Here is an 18,931-nt window from a genome sequence, read left to right on the forward strand (position 1 = left end):
TATACTCCAGTTTATCAACATCCTTTTTTAATTTTAGAGCCCAGAACTGGACACAGTATTCCAGGTGGGGCCTGAGCAAAGCAGAATAGAGGGGCACTATTACTTCCCTTGATCTAGACACTATACTTCCATTGATGCAGCCTAAAATAGAATTGGCCTTTTTAGCTGCCGCAGCACACAACAATACAGCTTGTGGCATAAACCAAGCTACCTGCTCAAAAAGATGCACATCACAGAATCAAAGCTGGAAAGGATCTCAAAGGCTCTCTAATTCACCGTTTGTTGATACAGGAAATCTCTTACTGCACTACCCCCACTAAGCGACCATCCATCCTCTGCTGAAAAGCCTCCAGCAAAGGAGATAGCTTCCATACCAATTTATTCCTCTGTTGTAACATCAGGAAATCATTCCCAAAGCTTTGTCAAGGCCTTTATTTCTTCAATGACTAAACCTTGCTGGTTTAGGTCCTTGAACAGGGGGAAACAAATCTCTTCCATAAGTGAAAGCCCTACGAAGTGTTCAAGATGCAGCATTTGAATAGATCCCGGCCATGTAATGCTTCCCCCACAGTCATATACAAGCAAAGACTCTGCCCACCGTTATTTTATTATTGTAGTATTGTTTTTAGATTTTTATCATCTGTAATTTTAATCAATGGAATTGTTTAATCCTTTTTTAAGGGGGGGGGAAATTGTATATATTGTATTTTTTAAAGGTTGTACGCCGCTTTGATTGTGGAAACAAAAAGCGGGATATAAATTAAAGTTTTATTTTTTTTTATTATAAGATGGCTAACATATCACTCCTTCATAATTACAGAAGCAGTTGTGTTTTTTTATGATGATGATGATGATGATGATGATGATGATGATGATGATGATGATGCATTTGCATCTAAGGCAGCTTACACCAAATTAACACAAAGCACAGCTAAAATCTTATTCATACAAAAATTTAAAAACCGATTAAAGCAATTAAAGAAACAATTCTGTTAAAAACACAAAGTTGAAACTGCTCAAAGCAGCTGAAATTGTTTAAAGACAGTTTTAAAAAGATAAATGTAGAGAACATCTTATTAAAAGACCCTTCTGCACAATGGATCAGAACAGCCAAAGGCCTGCCTAGATAAAACAAACAAAGATGTGTTATTCATGTCTGGCTCCTACTTATGTTGGATAAAATGTTCTTGTTCAGCCCAGTGAGCTCTCTGTCGTTATTCACCATCAAGTCAACTTCAACTTCTGGAGACCCTACGAATGTGAGCTCCAGTCCTCAATTGCCCTGTTCAGCTCTTGCAAACTCAGGACTTCTTTGGGGCAATCCAGACTGCCCCAAAGGGATGGGCTGGAGGCGCCCAGTTTCCCTCTGGAGGAATGCCGCAGCAACCAAACTGCGTGGCATCCCTCCGGACCAAAAAGAACCTAGAAAAACCGGGTTCTTTTTGGCGTGCCGGGACGTCACCAGTGCTCCATCGGCGCACTGTGACGTGTCCAAGATGCAAGTGCAACGTCCGGCGGTGTGGATGTGGCACTACATTTCTGTCACGCACGTGTGCCACATATGGAGAGCGCCATGCATAGATGGCGCCGTCCATATGTATCAGGATTCCAGAGCATGTGGTTGCCACATGCTCTGGAACTCCAATTTCGGCGCTGGCATGGCGCTTTTGGCCTGTCTGTTTCAGGCCTTTGTTTGAGACAATCAATCTGTCTCCCTCTTTTCAAATTGCCTTCTACTTTACTAAGCGTTATCTTTTCCAGTGAGTCACATCATCTCATGAAATACCCGAACTACAACAGCCTCAGTTGAGCTGTCTTGGCTTCTAGGGACAGCATGGGCCTGATTTGCTCTCAGACCCATTCATTTGTATTTGTAGCAGTCCATGGTAGACTCATAAAATCTTAAGATTTAGAAGAACCACAAGGGCCATCCAATCCTATCCTTTATCATGCAGGAATACCCAACCCAAATATTCCTGAAAGATAGCCATTTAGCCTCTGTTTACAGACCTCCAAGGAAGAAGAGACCACCACCCTCAAGGCAGTCTATTCCACTGTAAAACAGTTCTTACAGTAAAGAAGTTCCTCCCAATGTTTAGATGGAATTTCTTTTGTCATTTGAATCTGAAGAAATTCCTGCAGCATCACATCTCAACCGAGATCACCAGTGAACTCTGCTATGCAGATAATGACTTGTTCTGGTGGAAGAGTCAGAGTGGGAAGTGGGTCCCTTAGCAGCAACTTTGAGCTAAATTCTCCCATCTATGTTCCCGAACATAGAAAAGCTGTCTGCAGACATGGTAGTCATGGCAACCATCCCCTTAGTACAGCAAGATACAATTTATCTGGCCCTTAAAACCTGAATTTCATTTTGAACAGGAGAGTAACAAGGAAACAAACAGCCCACATCACAGGGGGTTCTCTCAGCCCAAAGGTGGTGAACTCCTGCTCTACACTGGAGGAGCAGCTTCCTCCTGGATGAATGCATGTGCACACACCCACACACCCACAGAGAGAGAGGGAGTCCTTACCTCCTGTAGGTTGAGATTCTGCATGCCTTGCTCCCATTTCTTCTTATTGTTTGTGAGGAGTTCACGGCGCTCCAATTCGAAGGCTTTCTGCAGGGAAAAAGAGGAAAGTGGCAAGAATGAGCTCCCACTCTCTTGCATGAAAGGGGAGTTGGCAGTGCCAGGATAGCGCCTGGATTCTCCAGAGATTAATCTTAAAAATGTGTGTGGCAGATTCAGCAATGTAACTCTAAGCACAAATGACACCTGTGATTCGGAGCACTTTTGGATGATACATCATAGGGTTGCCATAATTGTCCACTTTTACCAGGGACAAAATGTGGAACAAATTCAAGACCAAACTGTAGGACAACTGCAGGACAAAACTCAGCCCAAAATGTAGGACATTGAAGAAAAATGGTGGACCTTAAATGTCCTACATTTTGAGCTGAGTTTTGTCCTGCAGTTGCCCTACAGTTTGGTCTTGAATTTGTCTTACATTTTGTCCCTGGTAAAAGTGGACAATTATGGCAGCCCTATGTGTGATGCACTTGAAACTGAGGTAACTAACTACAGTTACTCAGGCTCTAGTGACCTCCTGCTTAGATTACTGTAATGTAATGTATATGGGGCTGCCCTTGAAGGCAGTCTGGACACTGACTCCCACATAAGATGGCATTGGATGTTAAGCGGGAATAGATAATCTGAATATAGGACACCTGCTAAAAAGAGATCTTCATTCAATACTTCCCTTCCTCACCTTCTGAAACTGACTGGATTTATTTTCACAGGAAGGGTAAATCAGGATTCTTTTGTTTTATTGTTTTAAACTATTTTGATATTCTCAGTCCCTGTACAATTGCATTTTGAATCCATTAGCCACCAAGAAAACGCAAATTTCAAAATACAAAATCCACTAGGGGCACCCAGGGCAGGAAAAATCGGGAAACCCCAGGAGCCATGCCTGTTTCCCCACAACAAGCTCCCCTCCTAACAAGGGCTGCGCTCATTACACAGGCACACACACACACACACACACACACACACACACACACACAGAGAGAGTCTCACACACACAGAGTCACACAGCCAAATGGCTTTTTGAGAAGAAACAAAATAAGCTCTGACGAACAAACCCACAACCTCAATCATCAGGAGCTCTCGGCGGTAGTTTTTGATGAGGTTTCGGATCTGCTCCTCCATTCGCTCCAGCAACAGATTAATGTCTTCTGCCTGCCTCCTGAGATCCTTCACGTACTGGTCATCTTTAGACTTCAGCTCCTGAAGGGCAAAAGCAGCCAGGTTCAAAGCATTACCTTTGGACCCAACTTCCAGACTATGAAAACATGGGGGTCTTTTGAGAGCTGCTCACTCTCATGCTTGTGAAAACCCTCATTATTAAAAGTTTATCAGACCATACTGAAAGCAGACTGAGACATCCTATATGGGGTGTTTAACTGCACACTGGACATTTTCACACGGGGAAAAATGGAAGGTTAAACTGGTACCAATGCAGGGTCATCCAGGGCATTTGGGACAATTTTGCAGTTGCTTTTCAGATGGCACTATAAACCAACCAGTCAGAATCCAGATAAAAAGTGAAGTGAATCGGGGAATAAGCATTTTTGCAAAAATATTGTGTTTTCATGTCCAGCACATTTATAAATTTACTCCTTTCACATAATAGCAGCCATCTGAAAACCATGTCCTGGATTCTCCGTTCCCAGGTTTCCCATGGTTCCTTGCTGTGCCAAGGAGAGGGAGGCAGCACACACCCCTCTTTCCCTCGCGTGGCTGCTCTCCTCGTCCTGCAGCCTCTAAGCCTTAAGTCTAAGGGAACAGCTGTTGGGCAAGCAAGAGAGAGGAGGTTTTGGCATTCCTCCTGTAGAGGAGGGAGTAATGAAGGCTATGTCCTGGAAAAGGAGGGCATCTGGGAGTTTCAGCCCTCGCTGGAATCAGGCATCCTTTTTTGCTCTAGTCTGTGTGTGTGTGTGCTTATGTGTGGTTTTATGGGAGTTTGCAAAGGAAAACCTCAGCCTTCCTTCCTCTGAAACAGCATCTGGGGCAAAGAGGATTTTCCACCCTGTTTCCCTTCCCTCTCTGGTGCATGTCTGTGTGTGCACTTGGGGAAATGACAGTTTGGAGCATGCGCAAAAAAATTATTTCCAAGTTAGCAATGAGATTGGTCCTCATCCATCTGAAACCCAAATTTGCTTTCAACCCACTTTCTTGCCTAAGTAATGTGCTTTTAACCCCTTGCTGTGCTCTGTGTGTGATAACCATTAGTGAATTTGCTTGCTTCTCTGGGATGCTAACACTTTAACCATTTTAGGGATGGAAGCACATAGGCCCCCCATGTGAAAAAGTCCACTGTTCAGCAGCCAGGGCTGTTTTCTCTCCAAATCTTAAAGTCAGGAGAGAGAGGAACTGCCGGCCACCTAAGGCCTGATGTGTTGCTTCATCTCTCCTACTGCAATCCAACCCCCCCCCCCCCATGCCAACTCTTGTATCAGCCTGGGCTGATTTTTGGAGTTCTGTTTGCCTAATTTAAGTTCTTGAAGCTGTAACGTATCTATATCAAATAGTAGCACATTACGAAGAAAGACACATGCTAGCTCCAGGCACGTAGCCAACCTAATCCTAAATAAAGATAAGAGTGCGAGTGTGAAGGAAAATGAAAATAAATGACCAGTGAAATGCCTGTGAGAAGAGAGAATATCTATAGATTGGAGAGAGAATAAACCTTGGTAGTTATACTGGCTGAGGCAGATGGGATGGTAATGACACCTACTGTACCTCAGGTAGGGATATAGATAAGGTCTCTCTATTCTGACTGTATAAGAGAACAGGAGAAGGGTGTAATCCTTTAGCTGACTGGCTAAAACAAAGGAAAGAGTATAAAACAGAAGCCTATTGAGCAGCAAAGCACCAGATTTTATTCTTGGCAAACTAGTTGATCTCAGCTCCTGCTGCCAAGCAATCACTGATAAGTCCAACTCCTACATGTGGGAAGGTATTCATGTCTTGAAGAAGCTTGTTATCTAACATCCGAGAGAATGCTGGTGTAAAACAAACAGTTAAACAGGCACACCAGGAGAGGGAGTGTGACACTTTGCTATATAATCTGATGGGGTGCATGTTTGTTATAAGAATATGCCTAGACTGATTCAAAGTTTATGTAAGCTGGGCCACTAAGAACAGCATATTTATCTGTGCTGTCTGGGTTACTAGAGTAAGTATTCTTATGAAGCTGCAACTTGTGCTCCTATTCATTTTCTGATAGACCAAGGCTTAAGAATACTTAAGGGTAATACTGATATTCACCTGACTACTGGACTGGCATTTGCAACAACCTTGGGAGCCTAGGGCCATGTCTGTATGGACCAAGAGGCCTGTTTTCTCCCATTCTGGTGTCGTTCTGCTCTAGCAATGCATGGCCCAAACCCCACTTCTGGTGTGAGCAGTCTGGACAACATCTGGCACCTTCAGCACCAGAATTGGGGTATTTGTTGCTTGTTGTGTGCTTTAACTTGTTTCTCACTTATGAAATTTCATCATTATCATCATCAATAATTTTCAGGTTGTTTTTTCTTTACGTTGACCAGAGAAAATAATATTAATCAGTGCTGTACAAATGCTATTAATACAATAATAAGGAAAAAACCTAAGACAAAATTAGACTGAGAAAGAAAGTGCTTAACTCCTTGGTAAGCTTTTTACAGCCGAACAAGGATTTGAACTCAGCACTCCTGAGTGTGACTCTGATGTTCTAGCTGTCACAACATTCAGATTCTCAGAGAAGACATGCAGGAAGGGTTTTCCAGCAAATGCTTGGAAACTGCAATTGTCCTCTCTGTTTCCGACCATCACCTAAAATACCTGAGGCTTCTGAATGTTGGCAGGACAGTGATGGGATTTCACTGCTTTTTTTGCATCTATTAGAGCAACATTGCTTTTGCCATGTTTTCAAAACATTACTTTTGTCGTGTTTTCAAAACTTTTGTACCTCAACATGAAATATAGCACTGTAAATAAATTAACAAAGAAACAAACAAACATATGTGGGAAAACCAAACACTCCACCATGACTTCACTGTGTAAAACAAAACAAAAAGATAAATTAGAGTGGATGCATTGAATGTCAAAACCCCATCCTCAACATAAACTGTTTAGAAATATATAATTATATGATGTTATTAAGTATTATGTTTTATTCATAATGCATAAATAATTGTGTTGTCAAATTATGCAGGGAAGGGCGTTATCACCAAAATGTAGAAATTATCATTTGACACACAGAGTATGGTTGCATTATAGGAAGCAAATGCCATTTCCCTCAGAGGTTAATCTTGGCCTCAAGCCATTAAACTAGTCTCCACATATTCATATTCAGCATTCAAAACCAAATGACTGATAGGTACAAAAGAAAAGATTCTTCAAAGTCTTTACAAAGACTTCACAAAGTCTGACAGTGAATTGTGTGGCGAGATAAACTAAAGGAGCATCCAACCTCCAAGGTACTGTATTATCCATAACTTTAGTTCTATATTTGGAAGCAAAGCCAGGAGGGCAACGCACCCAGCACCATTACACATATGCTGGCATTCCACACCACGACGGAGGTTTTGGAAAACAGATCAGCTTTTCTGAGCATTTTGTTGAAAATACCAGGGAACAATTCTAAATCAAGCCATAGAGAACATCTAAACCAGAAATGGGCAACTATCAGGGCTTAGAAGCTGCACTGTCCTCCTTAGGGTCATGGGGGCAATTTCAATACACTTTGAGAGGCTTCTAAGCCATGGTTGGAAAGACATGGTAAAATTGCTTTCCACACCCCATGAGGGGCATAGGGAACATTTTGGGGCCAAAAAAATGTTCAGATCTTTTCCAAATAAAATTGGGGGGGGGGGGATTCTACAATTGGCCTTGGGACCATGTGTAGCCCATGGGTCACAAACACACACATTCCCACCAAAGCCCCAGAGGATTTGAAAGACCCTCCCTGCATCTTAACTGCTACCGCCCTGGTCTTGGCTGGAGAGAAGAACCAGTAGTATCTGCTGGACTGGATCCCCTTCCCCACTGCCATTCCTTTCTCCTTTTGTGGTATGTCTTTTTAGACTGTAAGCCTGAGGGCAGGGAACTGTCGAATTGGCAATCTGTAAACCCTTCTTAGAGCCTTTGTGGCTGAAGAGCAGGGTATAAATGCTCTAAATAAAGGAATAAATAACTAATAAACACCCTCCTACATGGGATCCTTTAAAATGCTTGCCAACTGGGAGCAGTGCCCCTTTCCTCTTTAACCTTTGTGACAAGGGTGGTCCTGTTCAACCTACCCTCCAAACCCACACCTGCCGAGAACTGCTCCATGCAAGCCCAACCTGAAGCCCACCTGCTGCAGTTCGCCAATCAGCTTGTTCTTCTCTTCGATTAGCAGCGCGCAGAGCTGCTGCTGCTGGTTGAGTGCCTCCCACAGATCCTGAGGGATGGTCTTCTCCCGGGCGGCTGCCCACTTGGAGGTAATCTCGTCAAACTTGTCCTGGTTGCCCTTGGCTTCATTCTCCAGCTTCTCCACTCTGCAAGCAGCAAGAGGAAGGACGTTCCTTCAAAACATGCTGAGAGGGTCACAACAGTTCGTAGACCATGAAGCACCCCAAACCAACAAGGAACTGCCCTGTTTATCAAACCATTTCCTGTATTGCTATGTACTGTATATGCATTATCCTACTTGAGAGTATGTATTTTCCCTGGATGAAGATTAACCTTCCATTTTGAAGCCAAGCCCTCCCTCCAGTCCATCTGCCTTGGTCCAGGCCTCGGAGGTAGAGAGGAACTGCTGGACCTCTGACCCTTTCCCTCCACCACTCCCTTCTCCTTCTGTGTCATGTCTTTTTAGATTGTAAGCCCGAGGGCAGGGAACCGTCTAACTAAAAAGATTGCATGTACAGCGCTGTGTAAATTTACAGCGCTTCATAAATAAAGGTTAATAATAATAATAATAATGGGTGAGAACTGCTGAAAAACAGTGGGTTTGTGGAGGAAAAAGCTTTGCCTCCACAAACCCACCCATGTTGTTGTTGTTGTTGTTATTATTATTAACCTTTATTTATAAAGCGCTGTAAATGTACACAGCGCTGTACATACAGTCATTTTAATTAGATGGTTCCCTGCCCTCAGGCTTACAATCTAAAGAGACACGACACAAAAGGAGAAGGGAAAGGTGGTGGGGCTAGTAGGCTAATACATATAAAGTACATAGCAATACAGGAAATGGTTCGATAAAACAGGCACCAAAAGAACATCAAATAGCAAGCGACAATTATGCAATGCCTGGGAATGCTTCTCTGAACAGAATGGTCTTCAACTCTGTTTTGAAGCTGGTTGCCCAATATCAGTCAAAAATCAGGGGGGAAATGAAACCAGAAGTGACAGTTAATGAGAAGCTGGATCGTTTCCAGAGAAATCTGACCAAGAGGATCAGAGGTCTGGAAACCACCAGCTTTATAGAGAACGACTAAGGGAACTGGGTAGGTTTAGCCTGGAGAAGAGAAGACTGAGAGGTGATATGAAAGCCATCTTTAAATATATGAAGGGATTTACATGTAAGATGGAACAAACCTGTTTTCTGCTGCTCCAGAAACTGGAATACAAACCAACAGATCCACAGATCCAGATTATAAGAAATATTTTGTATATATGGTGTATTCTTTTAATATTGTAAGCTGCTTTGATTGTTTTTACAAAAAGCGGGGTAGAAATAAAAGTTTTATTATTATTATTTATTATTATTATTATTATTATTTTGAAGTTCTTGAATGTAAGAGCTGCTTGGCAGTGGAATAGACTGCCTCAGAGGGTGATGGGCTCGCCATCTTTGGGGAGTGGGTCTTTGCACAGAGGTTGGATGGGCATCTCTCAGGAGCACTTTAGTTGTGTATTCTCTCATGGCAGGGGGTTGTACTTGGTCCCTACCAACTCTAAGATTCTGATTCCCTGCTGCAACATCACTTCTGGTTGTGTCAGGCACAGTGGTGCAGCCCACCTGTGGTGGTCCGGGGAAGCAAAAAATGGCCCCCACTCCCTCACCACACTCCTATGGCAGACCAATTATCATCAAGGATCCTTTCCTAGCATGTTACCTCTGGTCCCCCTCCCTGGCTTTTCACTTTGGTGCAAATTGCAAGCTTACACCTCGAATCTTTCTAAACTGAGTTTCCTGCATGCCACATGGATCTGTATTTCTGAAAGCCTATCCTCATAGCTGACAGTCCAAATGACCGCCCTGGGGTTAACTATATAAATGTGATTCTTGGAGATCCAAAATGGGGTCACAAAGTTCCCCTCTGCCCATGAACCTGTACTCCATCCTTGTACTATCTGCCACTCTCCAGCTTCCCATTTGACACAGCAGTGCTTTTTCAGCCAAAAGGGAAATGCAATCTTAACAAGCACCTCCCGCAGCACTATTTTTTACCGGGCAGTAAAAACCCAGAAGGTGGGGTCTCCTCTGAATGAGAACTTGCTTTCTGGAAAACCAGCCAATAAATGAATGATCTGTAGAAGAAATGTATACTGTCGTATTCAATACTCTGTCACACTTTGATTAAACCTTGTGAACCAAAGCACTGACACAAAGATGAATCACAGCTACATATGTCCAGCTTCTGTTCACGCTGCAGAATCTCTAGGTAAAAAGGGACTTGGGAAACAAGCTTTGCAGTACTCTTCTGAGTTACAGAACTCAGCCTAAAATGCCAGGATATGGGGGAATTATTAAGAATACAATCTGAGCTATTTACCAGATGGATGTTTTTTAAATAAATAAATAAATAAATACACACACACACACACACACACACACACACTTTTTTAAAAAAAAACCCCAAATATATAGACGATAAAACTGCCCTTTTGGCTGGGATGTGGAAAGTATTCATTAAAACTGGGAGGCGGGGGAGCATTTCTCACTCCATGCTACAAGTGAAAATCTAATCAAGTGATCAATAAAGCCACTGGTAGTGTGCTAGGTTTGGCTTTTCATTTCTTGCACACTTCCTGCATACAAACTGCACAAATCTGAGGGATGTGTGGGCCTTGTGCTCACCTCTGCCGCGTCAGTTCCTCCTCCTCTGACCTCCGATGTGCCTCCCGAGCATCAGCTGCCACCTGGATGTTGGTCACTAGCTCTGTGCCATCCAGCAACAGCTTGGCCAATCTCTGAATGGGCAGAGAGCAGACCAGAAAAGTGTTGAAATTGCCCATCAGCTTTAGCTCAGGACACATATTTTTAAAGATGTTGCATTTTTCTGGACCAAGCAATAATTTAAATTGGGGTGGCTTACTTCCAATTTTAAAGGTACTGATGTCTGTTTGGTTTTTGGGTCATTTTTTGTTGTGAACCACTTCAAGCATAATATATGCGGAGAAGCAGTACAGGTGGACTATCCCTTATCTGACAATCTGAAATTCACAATGTTCCAAAATCCAAAACATTTTTCATGGGTGGCTGAGACAGTGACACCTTTGCTCTGACGGTTCAATGTACACAAACTTTGTTTTATATAAACAATTATTCAATATATTATATAAAATTACCTTCAGGCTATGTGTATATGTTGTTGTGTACCTTCAAGTTGTTTCCTACTTATGTCAACCCTAACGCAAACCTATCAAGGGGTTTTCTCGGGCTGAGAGGGTATGACTCAACCAATGTCACCCAGTGGGTTTCTATGGCCTGCTCTCCAGAGTCCTAGTCCTATGCTCACACCACACTGGTTCTGGTATAACATATTTATGAAACATAATTGAATTCCTTGTTTAGACTTCAGTCCCATCTCCAAGATGTATATACAAATATTCCAAAATCCCCCCCCCTCAAAAAAATCCAAAATCTGAAAGAGTTCTGGCTCCAATCATTTTGGACAAGGGATACTCAAACTGTACACAAATAAAATTAAGTTCACGAAGGCAGCCCCCTCTTAATGACTCTGTCATAAATAGAGGAACTATAAACTATCTTCAAGAAGAATGAAAGCAACCTGGGCCTGCTAAGATGTCCCAGCTACAAGTGAGGTTCTGATTCACATGAGCACAAGCATCATCCCTCGACTAGTTTCGGCCACTAAGGACCTTATCACACTTGATGAATCCTGCGCAGAAACAGGATTTGAAAAGAAGAAGAAAACCTGCAAATGTGGGATGTTTTTCAGATGCATTTGTGCCCAAGAGCAATAATGAAAAAATAAAGGGAATGGAAAGTCGACAAAAACGACACCTTTTTACTTTCGGGAAGTTCCTGAAAGTCAAAAGGTGTCATTTTTGCCAACTTTCCATTTGCTTTATTTTTGCATTATTGCTGTTTGGAAGAAATGTTGTCTGAAAAACATACCGCATTTGCAGGATTTTTCTATTGCCTGGGATTCGTCTCGTGTGATAAGGGCCTAAGAATAAATGGAATCCAGCCCCCTTCATCCAACGCCATCAACTGGAACACAGCAAATCGCTTCCACTGAGAAACCTGGTCCATCATCAGGTGGAGTGATAACGGGAGGGATGCCATTCATCAGTCAGCCTGACAGCCCTCAAGAGACAAACTCAAATTGACACTCCAATACAGTGGGCCCTTAGTATCCGCTGGGGTTTGGTTCAAGGACCCCCATCCATGGATACCAAAATCCATGGATGCTCAAGTCCCATTAAATACAATGGCACAGCAGGTGTCTATTAGCTAAAAGGGCAAAATCAAGGCTTGCTTTTTGGAATGTATACACACTTGTCCCTCCATAATTGCTAGGGTCAGGGGCACAAGACCCCCGTGAACATGGGAAAACCGCAAATAACAAAAACACCATGTTTTTACCTAAGAGGACACCTCTCTAGGAATCATCTCTAGCTCCTCCAGGGCAACTCTGTGGTCAACGTCTGACAGACTCTGGCCACAGAACTGCGCTGGAGGAGCTACAAAGGCCTAGTAGTGTCCTCTCTAGGAATCTCTAGGTCTTTCAGTGCAACTTGTAGTTAAAGTTGGCCACAGAGTTGCACTGGAGGAGCTAGATAATCCTAGAGAACATATTAACCAAATCCATGAATAATCAAATCTGCAAATATGGAGGGAGGAGCGTCTACTGTTAAAATTTTCAAACCATGGATGACTGAATCCGTGGCTTTGGAAGGCCGGCTGTTTGGCCAAAGACGACCCAAGATGGCAGAGCGAGGCCCAAAGCCTGATCGGCAGGGATGCCCTCTGCTGCCCAAAGGCCTCACCTGCCGGCTCTCCTCCGTCTGTTTGCGGCTCCTGCTCTGCTCTTCCTCCACCAGCTTCTTGGCTTCAGCATCTTCCCCAAGGGCCTCCCTAGAAGGAAGGAAAGAGGGGCTTTTTTGCACGGGGAAATGGGAAGGGTAAACTGGTCCCAATGGAAGGTCATCCAGGGGGGCACTAGGGACAGTTTGGCAATTGCCTTTCGATGGCGACGCGCGAAAACCGGTCAGGATCCAGGCGGAAAGTGAGGGAATCGGGAAGAAGCCCTTTTGGCAAAAGACTGTGTTTTCATCTCCAGTTCATTGACGAATTTGCTCTCTTCAGGGAGGCAGCCTTGTTCTTGAGGGATAATGGGAAGTGCAGTCCCCCTGGGCAATGGGGCTGGTGGCTGATGGGAGCTCTAGCTTTCCCCAGCAGCTGTACTGAAGGATGATGGGGACTCTGGTCCCTGGCAGCAGTGCCAGTGGATCATGTGAAGTGCAGTAGCAGGCAATGGGCCTCTAGTTTCCCCCAGAGGCTTTGCGGTGGGTAATGGGAAGTGTAGTCCCCTGGCTGCTGTGCTGAGATAATGGGAGATGTGTTCCCCCAGCAGCTCTGCTTGTGGATGATGGGGACTCTAGTCGTTCAAGAGCTGCGTTGGCGGATAATGGGATCTGTAGTCCCTGGAGAAGGGGGCTCAATATGCTCTATGTGGCGGTGGATAACAGGGAGTGTAGTACCAGAAGGGGACTCGATATGCCCTCTGTGGCAGTGGATAATGGGAAGTGTAGTCCCTGGAGAAGGGGGCTCAATATGCCCTCTGTGGTGGTGGATAATGGGAAGTGTAGTCCCTGGAGAAAGGGGCTCAATATGCCCTCTGTGGCGGTGGATAATGGGAAGTGTAGTCCCTGGAGAAGGGGGCTCGATATGCCCTCTGTGGCGGTGGATAATGGGAAGTGTAGTCCCTGGAGAAAGGGGCTCGATATGCCCTCTGTGGCGGTGGATAATGGGAAGTGTAGTCCCTGGAGAAGGGGGCTCAATATGCCCTCTGTGGCGGTGGATAATGGGAAGTGTAGTCCCTGGAGAAGGGGGCTCGATATGCCCTCTGTGGCGGTGGATAATGGGAAGTGTAGTACCAGGAGAAGGGGGCTCAATATGCCCTCTGTGGCGGTGGATAATGGGAAGTGTAGTCTCTGGAGAAAGGGGCTCAATATGCCCTCTGTGGCGGTGGATAATGGGAAGTGTAGTCCCTGGAGAAGGGGGCTCGATATGCCCTCTGTGGCGGTGGATAATGGGAAGTGTAATACCAGGAGAAGGGGGCTCGATATGCCCTCTGTGGCGGTGGATAATGGGAAGTGTAGTCCCTGGAGAAGGGGGCTCAATATGCCCTCTGTGGCGGTGGATAATGGGAAGTGTAGTCCCTGGAGAAGGGGGCTCGATATGCCCTCTGTGGCGGTGGATAATGGGAAGTGTAATACCAGGAGAAGGGGGCTCAATATGTCCTCTGTGGCGGTGGATAATGGGAAGTGTAGTACCAGGAGAAGGGGGCTCAATATGTCCTCTGTGGCGGTGGATAATGGGAAGTGTAGTCCCTGGAGAAAGGGGCTCAATATGCCCTCTGTGGCGGTGGATAATGGGAAGTGTAGTCCCTGGAGAAAGGGGCTCAATATGCCCTCTGTGGCGGTGGATAATGGGAAGTGTAGTCCCTGGAGAAGGGGGCTCGATATGCCCTCTGTGGCGGTGGATAATGGGAAGTGTAGTCCCTGGAGAAAGGGGCTCGATATGCTTTCTGTGGCGGTGGATAATGGGAAGTGTAGTCCCTGGAGAAGGGGGCTCGATATGCCCTCTGTGGCGGTGGATAATGGGAAGTGTAGTCCCTGGAGAAGGGGGCTCAATATGCCCTCTGTGGCGGTGGATAATGGGAAGTGTAGTCCCTGGAGAAGGGGGCTCGATATGCCCTCTGTGGCGGTGGATAATGGGAAGTGTAGTACCAGGAGAAGGGGGCTCAATATGTCCTCTGTGGCGGTGGATAATGGGAAGTGTAGTCCCTGGAGAAAGGGGCTCAATATGCCCTCTGTGGCGGTGGATAATGGGAAGTGTAGTCCCTGGAGAAGGGGGCTCGATATGCCCTCTGTGGCGGTGGATAATGGGAAGTGTAGTCCCTGGAGAAAGGGGCTCGATATGCCCTCTGTGGCGGTGGATAATGGGAAGTGTAGTCCCTGGAGAAGGGGGCTCAATATGCCCTCTGTGGCGGTGGATAATGGGAAGTGTAGTCCCTGGAGAAGGGGGCTCGATATGCCCTCTGTGGCGGTGGATAATGGGAAGTGTAGTACCAGGAGAAGGGGGCTCAATATGCCCTCTGTGGCGGTGGATAATGGGAAGTGTAGTACCAGAAGGGGGCTCAATATGTCCTCTGTGGCGGTGGATAATGGGAAGTGTAGTACCAGGAGAAGGGGGCTCAATATGTCCTCTGTGGCGGTGGATAATGGGAAGTGTAGTACCAGGAGAAGGGGGCTCAATATGCCCTCTGTGGCGATGGATAATGGGAAGTGTAGTCCCTGGAGAAAGGGGCTCAATATGCCCTCTGTGGCGGTGGATAATGGGAAGTGTAGTCCCTGGAGAAGGGGGCTCGATATGCCCTCTGTGGCGGTGGATAATGGGAAGTGTAGTACCAGGAGAAGGGGGCTCAATATGTCCTCTGTGGCGGTGGATAATGGGAAGTGTAGTACCAGGAGAAGGGGGCTCAATATGTCCTCTGTGGCGGTGGATAATGGGAAGTGTAGTACCAGGAGAAGGGGGCTCAATATGTCCTCTGTGGCGGTGGATAATGGGAAGTGTAGTACCAGGAGAAGGGGGCTCAATATGCCCTCTGTGGCGATGGATAATGGGAAGTGTAGTCCCTGGAGAAGGGGGCTCAATATGTCCTCTGTGGCGGTGGATAATGGGAAGTGTAGTACCAGGAGAAGGGGGCTCAATATGCCCTCTGTGGCGGTGGATAATGGGAAGTGTAGTCCCGGGCGAAGGGGGCCCATGATGAGGGGCTCCGGAGGGCTTGCCTGCGCTTGGCCTCGAGGCGCGCTGCGATGCGGAGGCGCCTGGCGGCGATGCGCTCCTGGGGGTCGTCGGAGTTGATGTTGGGGACGCGGATGCGCTGCGGAGGGGCCTCCCCTGCGGCGCTGGCGGCCCCTCCGCTCGCCGCGCCCCCAGACCCTTCCCGCTCCCCGGGGGCCTCCGCCGCGGCGCCCGCCTCCGCCTCCTCCAGGCTCTCCTCGGCCCCCGCGGCCTCCTCCTCCTCCTCCTCCTCCTCCATCATCCCGGCGGCGTCACCAGCCCCGCTAGGCCTCACTGGGCCCGAGACCGTTGCCGGGGAGACGGCGTTGCTAGGCGACGGAGCTACGCCGCGCGCGCCTCTGACGTACATAGAGCGCGAGAGACAGAAAGAGACGCCTTCGCTTTTACGCATGCGCAGCACCACTCCCGCGTCTATAGAGTTACGGTCTGTGAGTGGCGTCCGCGAGCGACTCGTCACGTCCGGCTCCGTTTGACATTTCAGCACTAGACTCTGATTGATGCAGCCTCGAATCGCATTGGCCTTTTTAGCTGCCGCATCGCAGTGTTGGCTCAGGTTCACCTTGTGGTCTACTTGGACTCCTACATCCCTTCCACATGTACTGTTATTGTCAAGCCAAGCCCAGGTGTCAAATGAATTGTGTCATATCACAAAATGACTACTAGCACTTTATTTTTATTAGTACTCTGCCAAAGGAGGCACTGGTAAACCACTCCAAAGGGAGAAGCGGGAAAGATAAATACATTTTATTATTATTATTATTATTATTATTAAAGAAGCCTTCCCCGTGGATAAAAACAACTATAGGCCAGTCTCCCTTCTTCCTTTTCTGGGTAAGGTGATCGAGAGAGCAGTTCCAAACCAACTCCAAGCAGTTTGGGATGAAACTGATTATCTAGATCCATTTCAAACCGGCTTCAGGTCAGGATACGGAGTTGAGACAGCCATGGTCGCCTTAGTCAATGATCTTCGTCTGGGTATCGATGGGGGAAGTGTGGCCCTGTTGGTGCTCTTGGACCTCTCAGCGGCCTTTGATACCATCAACCATGGTATCCTTCTGGAACTCCTGAGGAGGCGAGGCATTGGGGGCACTGCGCTCTGTTGGGGATGTTTTGATTTAGATGGCCTTTATGGTCTCTTCCAACTCTAGCGAGGTCGCTAAAATGAGTACCCAGACTGTTGGGGGCTGATTAGCTTACTTGCTGTTCACCGCTATGATCTTTGGAATAGCGGTATATAAATAAAACAAATTATTATTATTATTATTATTATTCTATGAACCTTATCACACCGACGTTTTTGCAGCTTTTTGCAGCTCAGGTCCGACGTGACTGCAGGTCCGACGATGCAGATTCATGTGATGCAGGTTTTAAATTAGATATGTTGTTTAATAACTTTTTAAGGGGGGAGGGAAATAAATAAATAAATTGCTTTTATGCTGTATGTTATTTTAATGCTGTAAACTGCCCGGATTGGTTCGCCACAGGGCGGTATATAAATAAAAATGTATTATTATTTATTATTATGAAAACGTGAATGTTTTATCAGACACTATTCCTTTCTATGGGGGCTCCTTCCATGGCGTTTCCGCAGTGATTCCAAAGTGACCCCTCATTTTGGTGAAATCAGTAACAAGCGAATTCACAGAAATCACTTCCAAGCTCACTTCTATTTCACTCCAAATTGGTCTGGTGTGGAATGCAAAAGACGGCCGCCTCGCTGCGGGGCAGGCCGTTTTGTCCAAGAATCGGCAATAAACTACAAGCCCCAGAATGCTCTGGGGCTTCCCCGGCTCCCTATTGGTGCACGGGGCGGAAGGGGCGGCCCTTCCGCCCCGCGACGCTCTGGGAGCCGGACTTTGTGGTGTGGGACTTCCGGTCCTCCAGGGCAGCTCATTGGTTGGGCTGCCCTGGAGGAGGAGCCCCGCACTGCACATTGGAGGGGGCGGGGCCTAGGCCTCTATTTAGGCCACGTTGTCGGCCCCCAGTGTTGCCAATTTCGCGACTTTCACACGAAAACGGTGACTTTTCAGAGCTTTTGGTGTGATTTCCGTGCCCTCCTCTATTTCAGTGCATTTTGGGCGACTTTCAGCTCCAGCCTGAAAGCTGCCTGCAGCATGCAACCAACCCTTTGGATTGTAACAGTTTCAGCCAATCAGAAAGAGGGCTGAAGAAAAAACACACTAGTCTCTCTCTCTCTCCAACGACTCCCTTTGAGAGCCAGAACTTGTTCAGAACGGAGCAAAGAGCAAACCAACCAACTCTGGAATCACACTCACAGTTTTTTCAGCCAATCAGAGAGAGAGGAGGACAGTGATTGATTGCCCCCCCCCCCTCAGGCATTCAGGCTCCGCTCCAGGCAAAGCGGCTGCTGGAGAGAGAGAGAGGCAGCAGGCATTGGGCAAGCAACCAACCCAGGCACAAAGTGTTGCCCAGGAGGAGTGAGGGATTTGGCTGGCTTAATCCCAATTGCCTTGAATTTCCAAGTAAGCCATAAGTTTTAAGGCACACAATCACAAAGGCAATAGTTGATCATGGTATCATGGGTTGATGTTGGGACTACTGTGTGTGCCTGAGAGTGACATTTGAATTTCTGAATTCCTGAGCTTGGGCAGAGTGCCCCAAGCCTACCTCTCAGGGTTGTTGTTGTACTGTGAGGAGGACCATTTGGGTCGATGGGAGGAAAATCTAGTAGGGAAAAAGTAGAAGAATGGAGGAGAAAAAGAGGTGGAAAGGTGCTTCTGAGCATGGGCAGAGCACCTGGGTAGAATAATCAGGGATGTGTTTATCTCCATCTTCCCTCCCTTCCATGGGCTGCCCTACTAGTTAGTTGTGTGATGTGAATGTGATGTCCCTGAGACTGTGTGTGTGTGTTAGTGATTAAATATGCCTCTGAGCATGGGCAGAGCACCTGGTCAGTTGGCATCCCTGCTCTGTCTTCCAAGAAGTTTGTTTTGTGGCTCTCTTTTTCGTTCTCTTTTCCATTGCCATCCATACTGCAGAAACAATCCAGTTTGGCACTGCTTCTAACTGCAAGGCTCCCTGCGATGATGGGATTCTGGGCACAACAAACCACCAAGCCCAGAATTTCATGCATGGAGCCCTGGCTGCCAGT

General features: G+C 46.4%; 1 protein-coding gene across 1 annotated transcript in view; it reads right to left on the reverse strand.

The window, feature by feature from the left end:
• Positions 1–16,103, reverse strand: part of DRC1 (dynein regulatory complex subunit 1) — a 41,579-nt gene extending 25,476 nt beyond the window's left edge. The window contains exons 1-6 of the mRNA XM_089528719.1: positions 15,804–16,103; positions 12,774–12,861; positions 10,615–10,727; positions 7,903–8,086; positions 3,651–3,788; positions 2,532–2,618 (exon numbers count right to left, since the gene is read on the reverse strand). Of these exons, the coding sequence (XP_089384845.1) occupies positions 2,532–2,618; positions 3,651–3,788; positions 7,903–8,086; positions 10,615–10,727; positions 12,774–12,861; positions 15,804–16,060 (867 nt within the window). The 5' untranslated portion in view covers positions 16,061–16,103. The remainder of the gene's footprint in view (positions 1–2,531; positions 2,619–3,650; positions 3,789–7,902; positions 8,087–10,614; positions 10,728–12,773; positions 12,862–15,803) is intronic.
• Between the last annotated feature and the right edge of the window lie 2,828 nt (positions 16,104–18,931).

Source organism: Sceloporus occidentalis, unplaced genomic scaffold (genome assembly GCF_023333645.1).
Source record: "Sceloporus occidentalis isolate IW3139 unplaced genomic scaffold, rSceOcc1.0.p SCAF_6, whole genome shotgun sequence".
Classification (NCBI taxonomy): Eukaryota; Metazoa; Chordata; class Lepidosauria; order Squamata; family Phrynosomatidae; genus Sceloporus; species Sceloporus occidentalis.